General features: G+C 46.1%; 2 protein-coding genes across 2 annotated transcripts; both read right to left on the minus strand.

Moving 5' to 3' along the window:
* Positions 1 to 10,154: 10,154 nt before the first annotated feature.
* On the minus strand, positions 10,155 to 11,737 carry CRCT1 (cysteine rich C-terminal 1). Its single transcript, XM_084769782.1, has 2 exons — positions 11,577 to 11,737; positions 10,155 to 10,785 (listed from the first exon to the last, which is right to left on the minus strand). The coding sequence occupies exon 2, from the start codon at positions 10,761 to 10,763 to the stop codon at positions 10,479 to 10,481; it is 285 nt and encodes a 94-aa protein (XP_084625908.1). The 5' UTR covers positions 10,764 to 10,785; positions 11,577 to 11,737; the 3' UTR covers positions 10,155 to 10,478.
* Positions 11,738 to 13,954: 2,217 nt separating this feature from the next.
* On the minus strand, positions 13,955 to 15,262 carry LOC311590112 (uncharacterized protein). The gene is made up of 2 exons (XM_084768982.1): positions 15,169 to 15,262; positions 13,955 to 14,818 (listed from the first exon to the last, which is right to left on the minus strand). Exon 2 carries the CDS (start codon positions 14,795 to 14,797, stop codon positions 14,222 to 14,224), a length of 576 nt encoding a protein of 191 aa, XP_084625108.1. The 5' UTR covers positions 14,798 to 14,818; positions 15,169 to 15,262; the 3' UTR covers positions 13,955 to 14,221.
* Positions 15,263 to 18,848: the final 3,586 nt, after the last annotated feature.

An 18,848-nucleotide genomic window follows, 5' to 3' on the forward strand; every position in this document is an offset into this window, starting at 1 on the left:
GGCGGGTCCAGAGGCTTGCCCCTAGTACCTGGGATTTCTCTCGACTTCCATATCAGGATCACTGCTCCCTCCACAGCAGACTCCAGGGCATGTGGAGCTCCCCTCCCCTTCAACTCAACAGAAACGCTTCACCCATGGTTTCCCTTAACAGTCAAGCCAGTTTAGGGCTTCCAAAGAACAGACTACTAGTTTTGAAAGAGCTGCTTATTAGAAAGCTTTTATGTGTTTAGTCATCTCAAACGTTAGGGGTGCCGGGCAGTGTTTAAAACATACTTTAAAAAGTTTCTATTTGTAGGTTTCTAGGACTCTCTGGGTCCTTCTATTTCCCCATTCTCCCATGCTTCTCTCACCTAGAGTCCCAATAGGATGTCCTCCCCTCTGTCCCACTTTCCTGGTAAGTGAAGACTTTCTTGGGACATGCCCCTTGGGCTAGTGTGCAGATATAAGTGAGTATATACCATTTGACTCTTTTTGCTTCTGGGTTAGCTCACTCATTATGATCATTTCTAGTTCAATCCATTTGTCCACAAATTTCGGGATTTCCTTGTTTTTTGTTTTTAATAGCTGAGTAGTAAACTTCGAACCCCTACCCAGATCTACCCAATGGACAGGACATTCTTCACAGTTGAGTGGAGAGTGGGGACTGACTTTCACACGGACTCTGGTGTCCCATATTTGACCACGTCCCCCGGATGGGGAGGCCTGGTGGCACTCAGAGGAAGGATAGCCGGTTACCAAGAAGAGACTTGATACCCTATGAGCATATACAGGGGGAGGAAGTCCCCCTCAGTCACAGTCATAGGGGAGGGGATTAAGGAGAAAATGGGAGGAAGGGAAGAATGGGAGGATACAAGGGATGGGATAACCATTGAGATATAACAAGAATAAATTAATAAACTATATTTTTAAAAAGTATCTACGTTTTTACAAAAGTAAGAAAATGTCCCACGTTCCAGCTGAAGGGGGAGAGAAAACCGAGAAGCCTCTAGGCAGCTCTCTGGAAGCAGAGATTGTCACTTTCTAAACATTTTGAATCCAAGATTGTGAAGATCAGGGTGTAAATTTGAAACTAATGAAGTGAGCATCCTCCCTGAGTTAAAGGAGGATTAGAAAGCCTGTAAGACAGCATAACCAGTAAGGGTGCCTGCCACCGACACTGATGACCTGAGTTCTGCCCCTGGATAAACAAATGCAATGAAAGAAAAAAAAAACTTGTTTGCTGCTGAGAGCTGTTGATTTACTTCCCTACTTATAACACACTTCTTCCACAATAACAAAACACATACATCTTAGCGGATTCCCTGGCTTCTCACTAGGTAAGTGTGGCCACAGAACTCAGCCTTGGGCCAGGTGGACATTCCTCTAAGACATTTGTAAAGGATGGACCCACACTCACTGTCCCTTTCTTTCTTTGTCTCCTTCTTTCCCTGGCTTGGACTGCGTACTGCTGGTGGATAATACATACAGAGGTGAAGAGGCTCGTCCTGGACATCAGGGTAATCTGTCCACAGCATCTTTCACCTTATTGATCCCCGGGACTGGTTCAGCTGCTCCGGCTGGCATGGCAGGCTGGCGTGGCAGGCTGGCGTGGCAGGTATCCCCTTCCTGCCTCACTGACCCCAAACTTTATGCTCTTGACAGAGAATGGCTTTTCCGTAGAGAGGAGAGGTGATCTTTGATTAATGATACGAGATCTAGTTTTCCAGCCACAGCTACCAAACAAGCTTTCACAATAAACATTACTGACGAGGAACTGGTATGAAAATGTACCGGAACCAGCCCCAGAGTGCTACAGAATCTTATACTGTAAATTACTTTTAGATGTGCAAATTGTAATGCTGTCTTTTTGTGTTTTTATTTGTATCCAAAGGCAATCTTTCTCTGTATCATTTATTTTTTAATACAATTTAATATAAAATTTCTTAGAGCTGTTTGGTTCTTCTCAATCTCTCTCTGTTTTATGGTCAAAATTCATACTTACTGTATTTAGAGCATTTTCTTCATAATTTTAGAAAAGGTCTTTATACTTTAGAACATATTTAGGTTCAGCAAAATAGAGAGGAATGTCCCATATACTTTTCTGCTCCAACCTATATACATATATTTCTCTCATTATCAATACCTCACAGTAGTGCATTTTGTTAAAAACTGGTGTGTTTATAGTGACATCACAATCATCTAAAAACTATAACATGCATAATAAAAATATCTTATAATATTTATCCGAAAGGTCTTTCATCAGAAAAATTTTGGTAGTCTCACTCTATTGATAGCATTAACTCTCCTGGAAGTTGAGTTCATAGTTAAAAATTACAAACATCCTTCAAAGCCCGCTCCACACAGATGCATCCTAGTGGGACGTCATTTGCAGGCAATGAACCGGCCTTATGTTGAGAAGCAATCTAAGTTAAAGTTGGATTTGTTTATGAGGATATTCCAAGTAATCTGTCACCTGTTTGAGATCAATTTCATGTTAGTTATATGGCTTTGGCTTGTCCTGGGCCTGTGTGTATGTGCCCAGGTGGAGAGAACGGCAGCCAGGTGTCATGTGTAGGCTGTGCCTGTCAGTTTTAAGGAATGATTCTCTTTCCTACTCATAAGGCAGTTTCTTTTCCTTGTGTCTTGTGGCATTCTTTTTCTAAGCAATCTTTTAAAAAGAGTTTTAAACTACATTTATTTACTTAATTATTTGCTCATGTGCGCATGTGTGTGTGCGCGCGCGCGCGCGCGTGTGTGTGTGTGTGTGTGTGTGTGTGTGTGTATACACCATGACAAATGTATACAAATCAAAGGACAGCTTAGAGGAGTCAGTTCTATCCTTCTGATATATATATAAAAGAACTAAGAAACTAAAAGTTAAACATAATCTTCCATCACTCCATCAGCATGGAAAATTGGTTCTAAGATCTCTAGGATACTGAACTACAAGGATGCGCAAATCTCTTCATAAAACCATGCAGTATTAACATGTAATTATGCACAGCCTCTTAAATACTTTAAGTAATCTCTAGATTACTTACAAAGCCTGATACAATATAAATACAATACTAATGCAATGTAAACACTGTATTGTTTAGTGAATAATGACAAGGGAAAAATCTGTGAAGGTTTAGAATGCATGCTTTTATTCATAATTCCAACCCACAGCTGGCTGAGTGGATGCGGAAGGAACTCACAGAGGACGGACTCTATAAAGAAACGACTTGGAATGCAGCGGGTTTGTCTAAATACAGAATACAAAAGTGCAATGCGTCTTATGAGAGTTCCAGAAGGAAACATCGGGAGTGAGATGGGTATTTGAAGAGATTCCAGTCTAAAAATTTCAAGACAGAATGAAAGCCATGAATCATCAGAAACATGACTCTCACCGGAAAGTATAAAACCCGTGAGAAGATGCAATAGATTACTCCTGAGGGTCGGGGGGAGTCTTACGGCACCCTTTCAGCCACTAATATCAGGAAATATTGTAATCATATCACGAGCGGTCAAGACCATATTTTCCAACCTGAAATTCTATATTCAGTTAAAATATCATTTAATATTGAAGACCAAGGTATTTTCAGCTAAGAATGATCTTTCCATTAACAGTAGTGAAAAAGAACTACCAGAATATTTAATTCAGGAAGATAAAAACTGAATTTGAAGGAAAAAAATTATCTAAAGCAACGGTAAGTAGGACGTGGGTCTTTGACAGAGAATGGCTCCGCCTGGGTAAGGGCTCGGCTACTGCCTCGGCACCATGCCTGCCTGCCTGCTGCTGTGTCCCACCAGTGATTGATGGTCGTGAATTTTTACCTCTGAAACCATGAGCCCCCAAATTAAATGCTTTCTTTTATAAGTTGCCTTGGTCATGGTGTTTCATCGTAGCATTAGAAAAGTAACTGGGGCCAGGTGTGGTGGTGCACGCCTTTAATCCCAGCACTTGGGAGGCAGAGGCGGGTGGATCGTTGTGAGTTTGAGGCCAGCCTGGTCTACAAAGCAAGTCTAGGACAGCCAAGGCTACACAGAGAAACCCTGTCTCAACAATGAAGAAGAAGAAGAAGAAGAAGAAGAAGAAGAAGAAGAAGAAGAAGAAGAAGAAGAAGAAGAAAAGAAAGAAAAGTAACTGGGACATGGGGAGAGGGGAAAACAAAAATGTAAATAAAATAACAAGCATTGACAGTATAAAGCAGCGTTAAGACAAAGCTTTGTTGACAGACACCAACAAAATGAAAGGCAAGGAAAGGCCACTCAATGTTAAAGTACTCTCAGACCTGTACTGCCCCAGAAAGAAGTGTCCTTTACACTCTCTATTTCACTTCTTTATTACTTTATGCATAAAAAGTAAAAGACAGGCAATAAAATACAAACAGAACTCCAACCTCTCTGTAGATGGTTTGTTTCTACCAAAAATTGGCTTAAAGCAATATATATATATATAAATTCTCTGCTCATTGGCTTGGTGGGGTGATATAAAATAGGAAGGAAAAAGCAGACACGACAATCACTGGGGATGAAAAGGCAGCCTGTGCAAACACAAAACAAACAGGAAGGAAAGCAGCAAAGCTTTCACAGCAGGAGCTGGGGTAGTACGTGCTTGCTTAGCAACCGTGAGGATATGAGTTCAAACCCCCAGCCAGGTGCAGCACAGTCTCACCCCAGCACCGGACAAGGCAGAGACAGGTGAAGTCCTGAGATGGCTTGTCAGCCAGTCCAGCCAAATTGGTGAGTTCCGGGTTCAGTGAAAGGGCCAGAAAGACAGAGAGCGACTGGAGAAGACCTCTGACATCATGCTACAGGCATGAATAAATGCATGAATGATATTTTCCACAGAAAGAAAACAAATCAGAACTTTGGGAATAATGTTCAGACTTAAAGGAGAATCCAAGAGAGGCAGGCAGAGACGGGTGGGAGTGAGCCAATGAACTGGAATGCGTGGAGAGCGGCAGAGCGCAGAACGGAAGGACGCGCTTTAATCAGAACCAGGCACTGCCTGAGCGAGGCCAAGGCCCTGGGGAATGAGGAAAGATTTCCACGGAATGAGGGACGAGAGATGATTTGGTGAGTGGAATGACACGATACTTCACAACGACGCTTGGTGGGACAAGAATTATTCAGTGGAGGCAAGCTGGGAAGGAGTAGAGAGTTATTAATGACACTTGGCAATTTAGGGAAGACTCTAATAAAATAAAAAAAGACCAATAGCATCAAGAAATGATGTCAGTGCAATAGTTTCTTAAGTCATGCCATCTTCAGTATGCTCGAAAAGAGAGGAGCGACCTAACAGTTGTTAAGATGCTGTGATCCTGGCCGTGTACGCTTGGACCAGCCGTGGTTACCTGCACAAGATCAAGGCAGTCAGAGTTGCAGCACGGATGCAGGAGGGGCTCAGAAGGCCCCACCCCTAGCTGAGGAGCTATTGGCCACCATTGGTGGGTTGCTGATGGAGGACAATTCATTTTCCTTTGAGGGTAGAGCCGCTGGTAGGTTGTTCCTGTGCCAATAGATGGCCCCACACCTGTGCTTATATGAGCAGCCGTAACTGGACACAGTGGGGTTTGTTTGTTTGTTTGTTTTATATGGGGAGAGATATACTCAAAATACTTTGTATACTTGTGGGAAATTCTATAAAATATAGATAAATAATATTATGCTAAGCAGTCATGATCCACCTGCCTCTTGGATAAAGTTCCATTGGTTTGAAACCATGTGAGGGTTTGCCTCACTTGTCCCGTGACCAGCTGTGTGTACAGTCTCACCTTCTCTGACCTCCTTGTTCTGTGACCAGCTGTGTGTACAGTCTCACCTTCTCTGACCTTCTTGAGGTTCATTCATTTAAAATTGTTTGCTATAAAACACAAAGTTATCTCACTTTCATCACCCTTGGTGAGGAAATGTTTAACTTAAATATTTTTCTACGTTCTCAGCTCGTCAAACACAATCTTCAGCACTAAGTCCAAGCAATGCTTTTCGCTGAGCCCACGGTGCACTGCCACCTGTGTGTAGGGCTGCTTTCCCGTGATGACTTCCAGCACTTGCCTCACTGCTTTGTGTTTAACTTCTGCATCATAAGGTGCCCAGGATGTAGTGAGCAATCAATCCATGTTTAATGAATGGAAGATTGCAGTGATGAATGAATAGGAAATCACGTCAGGGCAGAACAGAAGGAGGAGTTTAATTCCTCCTAGCTTTCGGTGCATATGATTATACTTCATGCTGGTAGAAAAAAACAGTTTGGGGGGGAGGAAGCAGGAAAAAGTGGCCTTTGGACACTACAAATTCGGCTCACAGATAAGCAGAGCTGACATAGCTACATCATTGACAACAAAACTAACACACACGCACACACACACTGTCTGTCTGTGGTGTGTGAGTGCTGAGGTGTATGTGTGATGCACACATGAGTGTACAGATGTGTGCCTGCATGCATGAATGTGGAGGTCAAAGCAAGATGTTCACTCCTGCGCTCCTCTTTGCTGCCTTGAGACCCGGAAGCTCACCGTTTCACCAGCTATCTGGCAAATTTTCACAGGATCCACCCATCTCTGCTCCCCAGTGCTGGGGTTACAGGCACACACAGCCACGCCCACATTTTTGTTTCTTTGTTTTCTTTTACACAGGTGTCAAGGATTTGAACTCGGTTCCTCTTTCCCACCAAACCATAACCCTGGTCCCTCAACAACATTCTTAACAAGATGCATCACAGCATAAGGTAGAGTAGAAGCTATTGTCCTCACCCTGGCTGGTATTTATAAGAGAGGCTGTGGCGCTTGCTCTCCTAGAGCGGTCATCTATCCTGAGGCAAGCTGACATAGTTCAGATTTATCAGAGGTCAATCATTAGGATCAGCTGCAGCTTCCCCCTCAGCAGAGAGGATTCTCCACCCCACCCCCTACTCAGTGTGATGCCAATTTGCCTGTTTAACAAGTTCTACCAAATCAAGATGGAAATTCTTACTCTTTCTAATGGTTGGGAAGATTTACTGGGCAGTGGGAAAAGAGGCCCCCCCCCCCCCCCGTGAGGAACAGCCTCGACCTTCGACCTTCGGCAGCCGTGCTCTCTCCTGCTTCTCTTCAGCCTGGGTTTCCAGAACCCAAGGTGTGAAAGCAGCGGATGAGCTGCCCAGGTAAAAACCTGAGTGAGTTTTCTGCTTTCATCTTTGACTGTTCATGCTGGCTGCCCTCAACTCGGTTCTTAGGCTTCTGTTTTGGAGCACAGCAATCCAGTGGGTATTGATTAGGCATCTCCAGGGTTCAGTGTCCAATTTCCTATTTTTACACAAGTTTTCTATGATGAGTAAGACAGACCAGATATATATATATATTCCCATAACTTTCATTGCAGAAGTGAAACCACATCCGATGCCAAGGATTGGGTTCCCCACCTCCACAGAGTTTATCCCTTCTTATCTGGATGTCAAATCAGTGTTTAGAGATGATCTGCATTTTCAGCCACACATCACCTGGCGGCTCCTCAAAGCCATCCATCACATCACGGGTGCGGCTTCCCCTTCTTTCTCCTCGTTCTTTCTTTCTGCACTTCTCTGTTAGTGTTATGGTCATTTCTTAGTGACCAGACAGAAAGCCTCAGTGACGTCTCCATTGGCTTGTCTCCATTGGCTCGTCTCCATACACCCCAGTGCCGCACCCAAGTTCTCTCTGTCCTTTTCTCTGGGAGAATGCTTTTCCCGTCTGTCTGTCATTTCCTTTCCTCGCCTGATGCCATCTCAAGCTTGGGTCACCTGAGCTGCCTATGCAGCTATATAGATGCCCCAAGTTTCCAGAGCACCCCAACCACTCCTGTACATGTTCTGTGAGTAAATGTCTGTGTTTCCAAATTCTTTTTAAAAGCACTTTTTGTATGGCACAAACACAACACTGTTAAATTCCTAGAATTGGCATTTGCAGCCACCTGTGGCCTGGCCTCTCCTCTGTCCTGTGAGGATGTGGTCTCAGATAGCTTTTTTCAATGCCACCAATGCGTTATATTCTTTCTCCTGCTTCCACCCAAGGTTTTCCTGCTTCTTAGAAGTGCATAGTGGGAAAAAAGGGGGCAGGGAGGGGACGGAGGGTGACCATAATGTTGATTTTGGAGTAGAAACACCCTGTTTAAAACTTTGCCTCAGATAAAAATCTGTGCCATTTTAAGATAGTGCTATGTTTCAGCTTTCTTATCAAGATCAGTGGGAACACTTTGCTTGTGGCAGAGTGTTAAGTGGTGAAAGAATGCCAAGTTCACAAGGTAAGACTGATCTTAGCAGCAAGCCTGGATGCCCAGCAGCTGGAATTGTCTAATGATGACGATGTCTCAGTGCCAACATGACTGAAAGAACATCTTGGAAACATGAAGCCTCAGGCTTCCTGAAAAGGAAGAACCTGTACCAATGTGATTTGTTTGCTTGGTTGGTTGGTTGGTTGGGTCTTTTGCATATTTCCCACATATCTGAATTTCATGGATAAGTGGGAGCCAGTAGAGCCGCCATCCCCACAGCTAGCCACTTAATGGGGACCAGTGTACCCATGTTGGAAGGCATGTGTTGCCACGGGGACCAGTGTACCCATGTTGGAAGGCATGTATTGCCACGGGGACCAGTGTACCCATGTTGGAAGGCATGTGTTGCCACAGACTCATGTGTCTCCTAATGAGTCACCATCTCTCTCTCCCCGAACTCAGTCCCTGTAGTCCCTTCTTGTCACCCTGGCATTTCATTATGTTCTGAGTCAGGCAAGCCCACCCTTCCTGCCTTGCTGTCCAGCAAGTCATGGGGCCTGTTGCTTCATTACGCATCACTGACTGGTGTGGAGGAGGCAGGTCCTCAGTGAGATCATCTATTTGTAAACAGTGCACACAAAGCCCTGCCTCCTAGGAATCACAGACTCGCAGAACCGGAAGTGAGAGAGGCAGGGTGGGACTGTCCTTCCAAGCCTCCCCGACATGGGAGGCCATCTAGACTTGGCTTTAAACAGCATGGATGAACCAATGGTGGATTTCTGGCTTTGCCTCTGAGCCAATACCTTCAGCCACTGGGCAGATGACACACAGAGCTCAGCAGGTACTGGCTCACTGGTGCTGAGCAGCCAAGCTGCAATGTTCTAAGATCCTGGGTGTGTCCACAGAAGCCCAAGAGTCCCTTCTCCCAGGTGGTGGTGGAGGTTTCCAGGACTCCATGGGCTTTGCTGCCTGCAAATCTCACTTTAAGTCTCATCCCCATCACCTGCCGTCAGAGGCCTACGACCTGCACTACCTGTGAAACTTTATGCCAGTTCCTGAAGTCTCTGAATCCCAGTCCACTCACACTTTAAAAACTAGGGAAATCAAAACCTATTTTTGAGGTTATTAAAATTCAATGAATATTTGTGTATATTCTATGCCAGCTATATCTTGTATCTGGAACAAAACTGGTGTTCAACAAATGTCAGCTATTTTTGTGCTATTGTTTTTTTTTCCCCCGTCGTTACACCAAACCTCTGAACCTAAAAGACACCAGGCTAAGGGGTCTTACCTAACATCAACAGTACACTCTGCGTTTACAGGGCTTCCTATGCCACGGCCAGGGGACACCTGTGGTTCCTGGCCGTGCCTCAGCTGCCTAGACATAGGGGAGGGTGAGTTCCAAGCTCCTGGTAGGCATAGAAAGTTTTCTCGCCCACCAAAGGTCTTCCGCCAGAAAAAGAAAAATGGGGTGTTGTGAAGACAGAGGAGGGGCGGGAGGAAAGGATGGTAAAGAAGGAAAGAAAGGGAGGAAGCGGAGAAAAAGGAAGGAAGGGGAAAGATGAAAGAAGATTCAGTAGGAGCGAGTTCAAAACCCCAGAACTTGCCGACCCAAAAACACCAGAGACCCTCAGCTGCTTGCACCCGGGGAGGGGGCGGGGCTGCTCTGGGGGAGGTACAGGCAGGTTCCTGACCACTTAGCAGACCAAGCTAAGCAGAGCAATTAGGAGAATGAGCTCCGAAATCTTGCGGGTCACCTCGATTTTGCAGGCATACTGAAGTGACTCTGAGCTTAACGTTAGTTTCCCTTCTTTAAAATGAACTCGGCAGCACCCACCTCAGTGAGCACCCACCCAGAGCAGCCGATGTGTTCTTCTTCAGGGATGAGCCTTTGAGGAGTACAAAGGGCAATAAAATGAGAAAAATGAAGGCACGGATGAAGGAATAAATAGGTAAAGCGTTCATAGGAGGTAGAAGCTTTATTATGACGTCTTCAGAAGACAGTTAAATCAGTAGACCTGTTTTGAACACTGCTGTGCACACACCCTCTCCCTGGCCATAGCATGGTCTGAGGTCCCACCCCTGACTTTTGTGTTCCCTGGGAGGAAACTCAACATTGGGAGACAGGTCTAAGAATAGGTTGAGGTTTCTGAACATCAAAGTGCAGTTAGCTTTCGGGGGTGCAGGGGACCATAGGCCGACCCTGTCTGTTACTACTATGAAGGACGGATGAGAGAGGGGCCCGCTGTGCAGTGATGACAGATGTTCGGGCGCAGCCCTGTGGGCTCTCAGCAGCCACCGGTGCAGCAGCCTGAGCTCTGGTTGTTGCAGGAGCGTTGAGACCTTTGGCTTCCTCCGCAGCAGCCGCAGCAGCCAGAGCGCTGCCGGCGGCGCCTTCTGGGAAAGCAGCAGCAGCCGGTGGAACGCGCGCCACAGCAACCTGAGTCACCACCGCAGCAGTTGTTGCCGCAGCAGGAGGAGGAGGTGGGCGCGGGGGCGGGCGTCGGGTTTGTGCAGGGGGCGGAGCACTGGGAAGACCCTTTGGAAAAACCTTTGGCGCCCTGCTGAGACATCGCGCTGTTTGTCAAGGCGAATCTGAAAGAAAGACAACCTTTAAAAAAAAATCCCGCCTTTTCTTTCCTACAGTGGAAGTCAGAACTTTTAACCTTTGGCTTAGAGATAAATCAGTCTGGCTTGGGGCAAGAGAGGAAAAAAATGAGAAGAAAACGAGCAAACAAAACAAAACCAAGGAGGAGGAAGAGGAGGAGGCAAGCAAAGAAACAAGCCCAAAACGTGCTTTTGGTGGCAGAGGCACAAAGCTGGAAACAGACTATGCAAAGGGTCCCTGCAGTTGCCCTAACTGGTATAAGGACTGTCCAACGTCTCCAGGGTGGAAAATAAAGAGGATATGACTGCAATGTATCCGTATGACTCAGCCAAAAATCTTCTCTTGGCTCTAGCCCTCTCCTCACCGTACCTTGACCACACACCCTTCCAAGTGGTAATCTCAGTTACTACTGTGTAAGCATCGCGTCGGACGGAAACAACGCAAAGACCACCTGTCTTGGTTACAGAGACTCCGAAAGCACGCCCTGAACATTCTTTCCTGTCTGCCCTCCATGTTATAAGGAAAAGGCTAGCCATAGCAGAAACCGGGGATAACCCAAAGGTGGAGCCTAAAAGCCTGGGTTACTCACAGCTCATTTACAGACTGGGAAACTTTTCAAAAGTCAGTGCCGTCCTAGGGCCTTTGCATCCTCACAGCCAATGAGGAAGGCCAATTCTAGACCTGTGCTAGACCGTTCTGGCTGTGTCCCACCTCCCCTCTTCTGTCTTCTGTTCTTCCCAGCTTCCTCCCCCAGCCGCCCTCCCGCTTAGATACTTACTAGACCTCGGCTCCACAGGAAGACTCACTCAGTCCAACTGGAACTTGCCGCTTGCTAGGCAGAGAAGACTGACCAGTGCACAGCCAGAGAACCTTTTATAAGATTCCAACAAGTTTGGGGACTTGGGAGGAGCCCATTTCCCAACAGACCTGCTCAGCTGACACTTGCATCCCAGAGGCATTCATCACGCAGATAGCACTGTAGGTGGTGCACGTGGACATATCCACGTCACTACACAGAGGTGCCAGGACTGCTGTGCCATGTTTACTTTTCAAACAGGGCGCTGTTCATAGCTGGGAGCGCTGTGTGTGTGCTCAGAGAAGACCTGAGGCTCAAACCAGGAGAGGCCTGGGGTCCTTCTCTCTTCAGCACTGTCTTCACACACACACACACACACACACACACACACACACACACACACTGGGAAGGGAAGAGAACCCAGGCACTGTTCCGTCCCACTTTCTCCCACACCTATTCATGCGTAGCTATCTCTTTATCATTTATTGCCTTCTTTGCATCTCTATTGCCCCGGGTTCTTGTCTTCTCAAGGCAGGCTGCAGGTGATATGATAAGCCCTCTGGGTTTTCTCCAGGTGCTTCTAGGGAGCGTTGAATAAAGATGAGAGTAGGGATGGGAACCCTATTAGTGGTTTCTTCTTGTCACCGTTGACAGGAAGAATAACCCAAGCAAAGTTAAGAGACCATTGACACCAAAAATAAGCCATTTTGCCGTATTCCCATGATGTAACCCGGTGGTTCTCAGACAAAAAACGGGTGAGGGGTGTGGGGCTATTGTAAAACAACAAGCTGGCTAGCCCGCTCGGAGTCTCTGCTTAGGAACACATCTGCATTAAGGATAGATTCCGCCCCCTCCCTCACCCCCCAGGACTGCTGAAAAAAAAAGGGGATTAAAAAGCAAAGAAGGCACAGTCATAGGGGAGGGGAGTAAGGGGAAAATGGGAGGCAGGGAGGAATGGGAGGATACAAGGGATGGGATAACCATTGAGATGTAATATGAATAAATTAATAAAATAAAATTAAAAAAAATAATGAGAGACGGTAAATAAAAAAAAAAACAAAGAAGGAAAAGGAGGTGAATAAAAGGACAGTGGCCTGAGAGTTTCCACAGTACTTGCTGCGTTTTGATTAGCTGATTTTTAAAGTTGGAGGAAACTTTAGAGGTCAAATGCCTCCAGACTCCCTTTCAATCACTGCAACCACCTGATCACAATAATCATGAATATGAGACATAGGAGAATCCAAGACTAAGAAGAATTCAGGGGTTAGTTAGGAATGAGAGACAGGCTTTGGGGTGCATGTGCTGGGTGTGGCACGAGGAAACAGACAAGGAAAGACAAGTCATAGAAGACAGCAGTTTCATTTACCATGGCGTTAGAGCCTGATTAACAGGTTGCCTTCAGCACCTGAGCACTTCTTGTCAAGGAGAGGTAAGGCATTCCAAGAAGACAGATCAATGCTAGGAAAGAGAAGGAAGTAATGAAGTAATAAGTTCTCCTCTAGAAAGCCATGCAAAAGGTGAAGAAAAAAACAGGGTAGTATGCATCAATCTGAAGAGAGAGCAAGTACATAGTTTCCGCATGGAGCTCTCAGGCCAGCTTCATTCATCACTGTTAACTCTTCTCAAATGAGGGGCTAGGCCCTTATCATGTATAGAGAGGCTGACTTGCAGTTAGCCTTTCTATCGCAAGTACTCCTGAAAAAAACCAGCCCAATCTCAAATGGATAGTATTCCCAAACTCCAGTGTGTGTGTGTGCGCGCGCTCGTGCGCGTGCGAGACGCACCACTGCAACCACCACCGCCACCCTATAGGAGTAATCTTTGTCTGAGATGGTGTCTTTGTCCTCTATTCAAACTCAAACTTAAAGTTCTAGGGCCCAAGAAAAATGAGCTCCAACATTTGACACCTGTCTCCCGGATTTCTCCTCCAGGAGTGCTCACCACGCTGCCGTCCTGGCCAACTAAAACTCAGACAGCAGTGTGTCTGCCTCCTCACTAGAGCCCACACGAGCTCTTCATGCAATCTTCTTCTCCATGATTAAGAGGTGAACTTTCCCGGCTTGTTCCTCCCTTTTGGAGGGCACATTCCCAGAACGGGTCTCCTCTGGGTACTGCCTGCCTCATCCCAACCCATCCCTGGTCCCCCTTGTGCCAATTGGTATAAGGGGCAAAAGTCTCAGACATGATTTTTTTCTCAAGCTTGGTGTTCCCAGATTCAGAGTACCAAGTTAATGCCACCCCCCAGAGTTTTAAGTGGATTCAGTGCTAAAATGTGCACTTTAGATAAAGAAATGGAATATGGCTGGCTCCATGTGGAGGGTAGGAAGAGGTAAACAAAACCGCATTGGGAGGCCATGACGTCAGGAATCAAAAGCTTTATTATTACCCAGAAAAGAGCTTCAGAGCTGATTTTTCAACATCTTATCCACAGACACTTGTGTCTTAGAGAAAAAGCAAAGCCAATGAATGTCAGAGGTGAGACCTCAAGGCCTCATGGTAGATGAGCTTTGTGGGGATGAAGAAGAGCAGAGAGTTCTAGAAATATTTTTGCAGGAAAAGCAGTGGAGAGGAGACACCGCCTGCCAGGTCTTTGGCCAGGGCTGCTTTCTATTTTCCTCTTCCTCAGGTCAGCAGCAACCTCCAGAGCAGCAGCTAGAGCCCCCAGACTGCTGCTGGCTGCTGCCACCACTGCTGCCGCCGCCACTACTGCCATGGCCGCTGCTGCTGCTGCTGCTGCTGCTGCTGCTGCCGCCGCCACAGCAGCTGCTGCTGCCACCGCTGCTGCCACAGCAACTGCTGCCTCCACTGCTGCCACAGCAGCTGCTGCCACTGCTGCTGCTGCCTCCACTGCTGCCACAGCAGCTGCTGCCACCGCTGCTGCTGCCTCCACTGCTGCCACAGCAGCTGCTGCCACCACTGCTGCCACAGCAACTGCTGCCTCCACTGCTGCCACAGCAGCTGCTGCCACCACCACCACTACAGCATCCAGAGCTGTGACGTCGGCGTCGGAGAGAGAATCGGGACCTGTGTGACCTGTGGTGGCTCAGGCAGCAGCCACCACCCCCAGAGCTGCAGCAGCCCCCGGAGCTGGAGCCACAGCAGCCCCCAGAGCCCAGGCTACAGCAGGACGAGGCTGGAGGACACTTTGGGGTCTTGCACTTGGGAGGAGGCTGGCTCTGTTGCTGACTCTGCTGGCAGGACATCTCAAAAGGAGCTGGGTAAAACTGAAAGATAATGCAGAAATTTTAAGTTCAACAAGTTCAGATGTTACTCTGAAGACTGAACCACGAATTCACAATATTTTACCTCTACAATGATTTTAAGCTTTAAAACCCAATCTCCTAAATCCACTTCCAAAAAAAATTACAAATGATCTTAATATAGATACTTCATTCTCTCAAGTGAATTCAGTGTAATGTCAAAAAGATGCTGACCACAAGCTTCCCCTTGCAGAGAGACCCTTCTCTCCAAACCCTCTTTTCCCCTTGTTCAAGAGTTCCCTTAGCTCCACCAGAGCCCCCCTTCTGCCCAGAAAACCAGAATCAGAACCTCTCTGGTCTGGGAGACCTTGTACCTGGCTCAGGCACAGGAGCAGACCTCTAGGGAAGAGCTGGATTGAGGTGCTACGAGATGCTTCTGCCTTTTATACAGTTCTGCTCTGTCGTGAGCTCGCCACGCATGGGATACTGATAGCATCTTTCATGAGGGGTATGTATGACTCCCTCCCCTTACATCCCAAGGGCCCAATCCCTCCCTCTATAAGCATCTGAGGTATTAGTGCACAGAAAGGGCCTCTGAGAATTGCAAACCTGCAGGGCAGCGATGGAACCTTGCACACAGCTCCTGCCCGTCAACCACACAAGCAGCTCTGCTATGCTCCCTCCTTCCCGGGCTGAGCCAGTTCAGTTCTAGAGATCAGAGGGCAAAGATACTGTCTGTTCTTTAGAAGAGGAAGTGGAAAAGGACACTGCCAAAGTGGAAATTAAATGGACCTTTTAGAAGAAGAACAGGAATCCAAGATAAAAACCCCCTGGGAACTAAGTGTGACTCTTTTCATTCTTAGACAGTGCCATGACCTTGACCGAGAATGCTGGGTATTCTATTGATGCTATTTCAGGCTGGCCTAATGCAGATATTATGGGTTGCTGGGATTCTCTTCCTGTCTGAACTTGACATACTAAAAAAAAGCCAATGAGCATTTGGCACGGATAGATTTTTTTTTCAAGTGAGCAGAAGTCACCAAAGGCCCTGTGTTTCCACATATGGTCCTACAGAATACAGCTTAGGCTGCTCAGAGGTAGAGGGACCATGTGTGTATAGCGGGTGAAGCAAGGGGAGAAAATTCAACTGAAGTTGCCAGGAGGTGGACTTCAGCTGCCATCATGCCAAAGGGAAAAGCCTAGAGGTCCTTTTTATGTATATGACCTCAGGTGGAGAATTTCCTTCTAATGCTGGAGCTTCTGAGCACCTATGATGGAATACAAAACTTATTTTGCCTACAAAGAATGTTCCATGCGTGGGCTAAGTCCTCTGGAAAGTCACCAACATTGACTGAGAGTGGTCAGTAAGTGTCCAGCTCATAATGAAAGACGCAGGGGGGGAAACAGAACTAAAGACAGAGGGAGGAGCAGTGCCTGGGGTCCACGCCGGGGTGGGTGGGCTCTAGTGGGAGGGAGCAGCAGTGCCTGGGGTCCACGCCGGGGTGGGTGGGCTCTAGTGGGAGGGAGCAGCAGTGCCTGGGGTCCACGCCGGGGTGGGTGAGCTCTAGTGGGAAGCACATGGCTTGGTCATAACCTACATTCCAGGACCAGGTCCCAGCTTTGCTCTCTCCACTCATGCATTCCCAAGCCACTTGCTTAATTGTCTCTGTAAAATCAGGCTAATAACAGTCCCTAGCCCACCGAGTAAGGTAATATAGGTAAAGGTCTCAAAGAAAAGTATTAAAAAGACAAAAAAAGCTACCAGGAAGAGACCTGATAGGCTGTGATCTTATAGTCAGGGGCAAGGTCCCCTTCTGTCACAGACCTAGGGGAGGGGAATAGGATGAAAGAGGAAAGGAGGGGGAACGGGAAGATACAAGTGAGGGGATAACAAATGAGATGTAATCTGAATAAAGTACTTAAATAAAAATAAATAAAACAAAAAATGAAAGCGTTAACATGTTAAAATTAAAAAAATTAAAAAAGAAAGAGAGAAAGAAAAACCTTCAAACAGGAGGCTGCATCGATGTGCTGATGTGCCAAACGACACCCATCAGCATACACGGTCTTTATGTTTTTATGCAGCAGTTTAAAAAAAATAGAAGTCTATGAAAGTTACTGGATTTCAGAAGTAAGAATAATCAAATCAGTATACATCCCATTACTTCGGTGTGACCTGCCTCTTTTTGAAACGAACACTATGTGAGATGAGGCAACAATGTTTATCTCGCAGGGCCATTTGCAGATTGAGCTAACAGTCATTAAGCTCCTGGAATGCCTTGTGCCCAACACAACAGCTCTGATGTCACATGTGTTCTCTGATAACAAACGATTAAGAGTATTTACCTGTCAGTGGTGGACATATGGGGACCACATTCATGGAAAGAAAAGCCACTTGCAACCCCATCCTCAAATATTTCACTGTTTTCCTTCCTTTGACTGTCGGCATGTGTCACCTTTAGTGATCTGTGTTTTGCATTGACTTTTCATGGCTGTCATCATACTGTTTATGTGAAGGCTTTTCCTATTAAATTTCCAACTTGACACTTTGGTGGGAACATTCCCCGTGTACTCCATTTGAAGTGTGGATGAGGGAAAATCATTTCACAGACAGCACGCCCTTGTGGCAGGAGCCAGTAAGTCCTAAGACAGGCTCCGTGTTTGAGCCCCAGCCCGTCACCTACCAGCAGTGTGACCTTGAATATATATATATATATATATATATATATATATATATATATATATATATATATATATATTAGCTCTCTCCCTCACTGTCCTCACTTTGAAATGGGGAAATAAGTAGCACTTATCTCCCAGAGCAAGTGGCTAGCATGTATACACCTCTTAGAATAGTACATGGTATATAAGAGAAATAGTTAGTAAATATTACAAAATGAAACCTGACACCAGGCTGCCTCTGAAGTTTACAACACAGGGAACAGGTTGGGCTTAAAGATCCTGAGATGGAGAAGCAGATAAACTCTTCCATCTGCTGTGAGTCTCAGCGAGAACCACCCCTCCTGTGCTTAGAAACATGGGAGGAATGCACAAAATGGCGGAAAGTTCTAGAAAAAGAAGCGCAAATGGAAGCTAAAGGAGCCATATGCTTGGTACGTGAGTTTGGTAACGAAGAAAAGGACCAGTGCCTGTCTGCTATCGGTTATTTGGATGCGCATCTGCCCACATGACAACACAGGTAACATCTTTGAGCTCAGAAATCTCTGAGAGACCTAACTTGCTGTTTTGTAGGTAGGAGATGTTTAATTTTCATTTCTTTGCCAGGTTGAATTTACCATTCTGAAAAAAAGACAGATGTCTCCAACAAATCTGTGCTAAGACCTCTTTTTTAATGACTCCCATACAATTTCTGGAATCCTAGACTACCCGAGTGGGATGTTGGCTGCCACTCATAGGTGGAGCCTAAGCCACGGCGCTCTCCAAGAGCTCACTGAGTAGTTTTAATGAAAACCAGGAAGAAAATCATTGGTTTAGATCAATTCCTTTTTCTAGTAGAAAAGAAAACAGACTGGGGGATGGAAAGAGGCACCAACTGACTCACACAAGGTTAGAGATGGAGTTGAGCTCCAAACCCTAATGTCAACCGTCGCCCCATCACAGCACTGTGCCTCTTAGATGAAAACTTAATTTCTTCACGTGATTTTTTTTTCTAACAAGAGTTACTTTATAAATGGTCATCCCTTTAAATGTGTGGGCTCTGTAGCTGAAGCTTAAAAGCACCTCAGGGAAAAGGTTTATCACCATAGAATGTGTACACACATTTCCTTTGAATCACTATTCCTGAACCAATGCAGTGTGATAGTCACAGTGTTTACACGGTACTTGGTATTTTAGGCAGCCTAGATGTGATTTTAAGTATCTTAGAGGAGGTACATAGGTCAATGCAAATAGTTATTCTGCAAATAGTGGCAGGACCCGGGGCAGGTGGCGAGGTGGTGACAAAGTGGGAAATTCTACAATCCATCCTTGGAGATACCTGGAATTTGCAATCTAAACATGGCTATGGAGGTTTGAATGAAAATAGTAATAGCCA

The sequence above is a fragment of the Acomys minous genome (genome assembly GCF_964271855.1).
Source record: "Acomys minous genome assembly, chromosome: 19".
Lineage (NCBI taxonomy): Eukaryota > Metazoa > Chordata > Mammalia > Rodentia > Muridae > Acomys > Acomys minous.

Bases quoted from the DNA above. Each gene is read 5' to 3' on its own strand.
- CRCT1 (XM_084769782.1), bottom strand. From the start codon at position 10,763: ATGTCTCAGCAGGGCGCCAAAGGTTTTTCCAAAGGGTCTTCCCAGTGC.
- LOC311590112 (XM_084768982.1), bottom strand. From the start codon at position 14,797: ATGTCCTGCCAGCAGAGTCAGCAACAGAGCCAGCCTCCTCCCAAGTGC.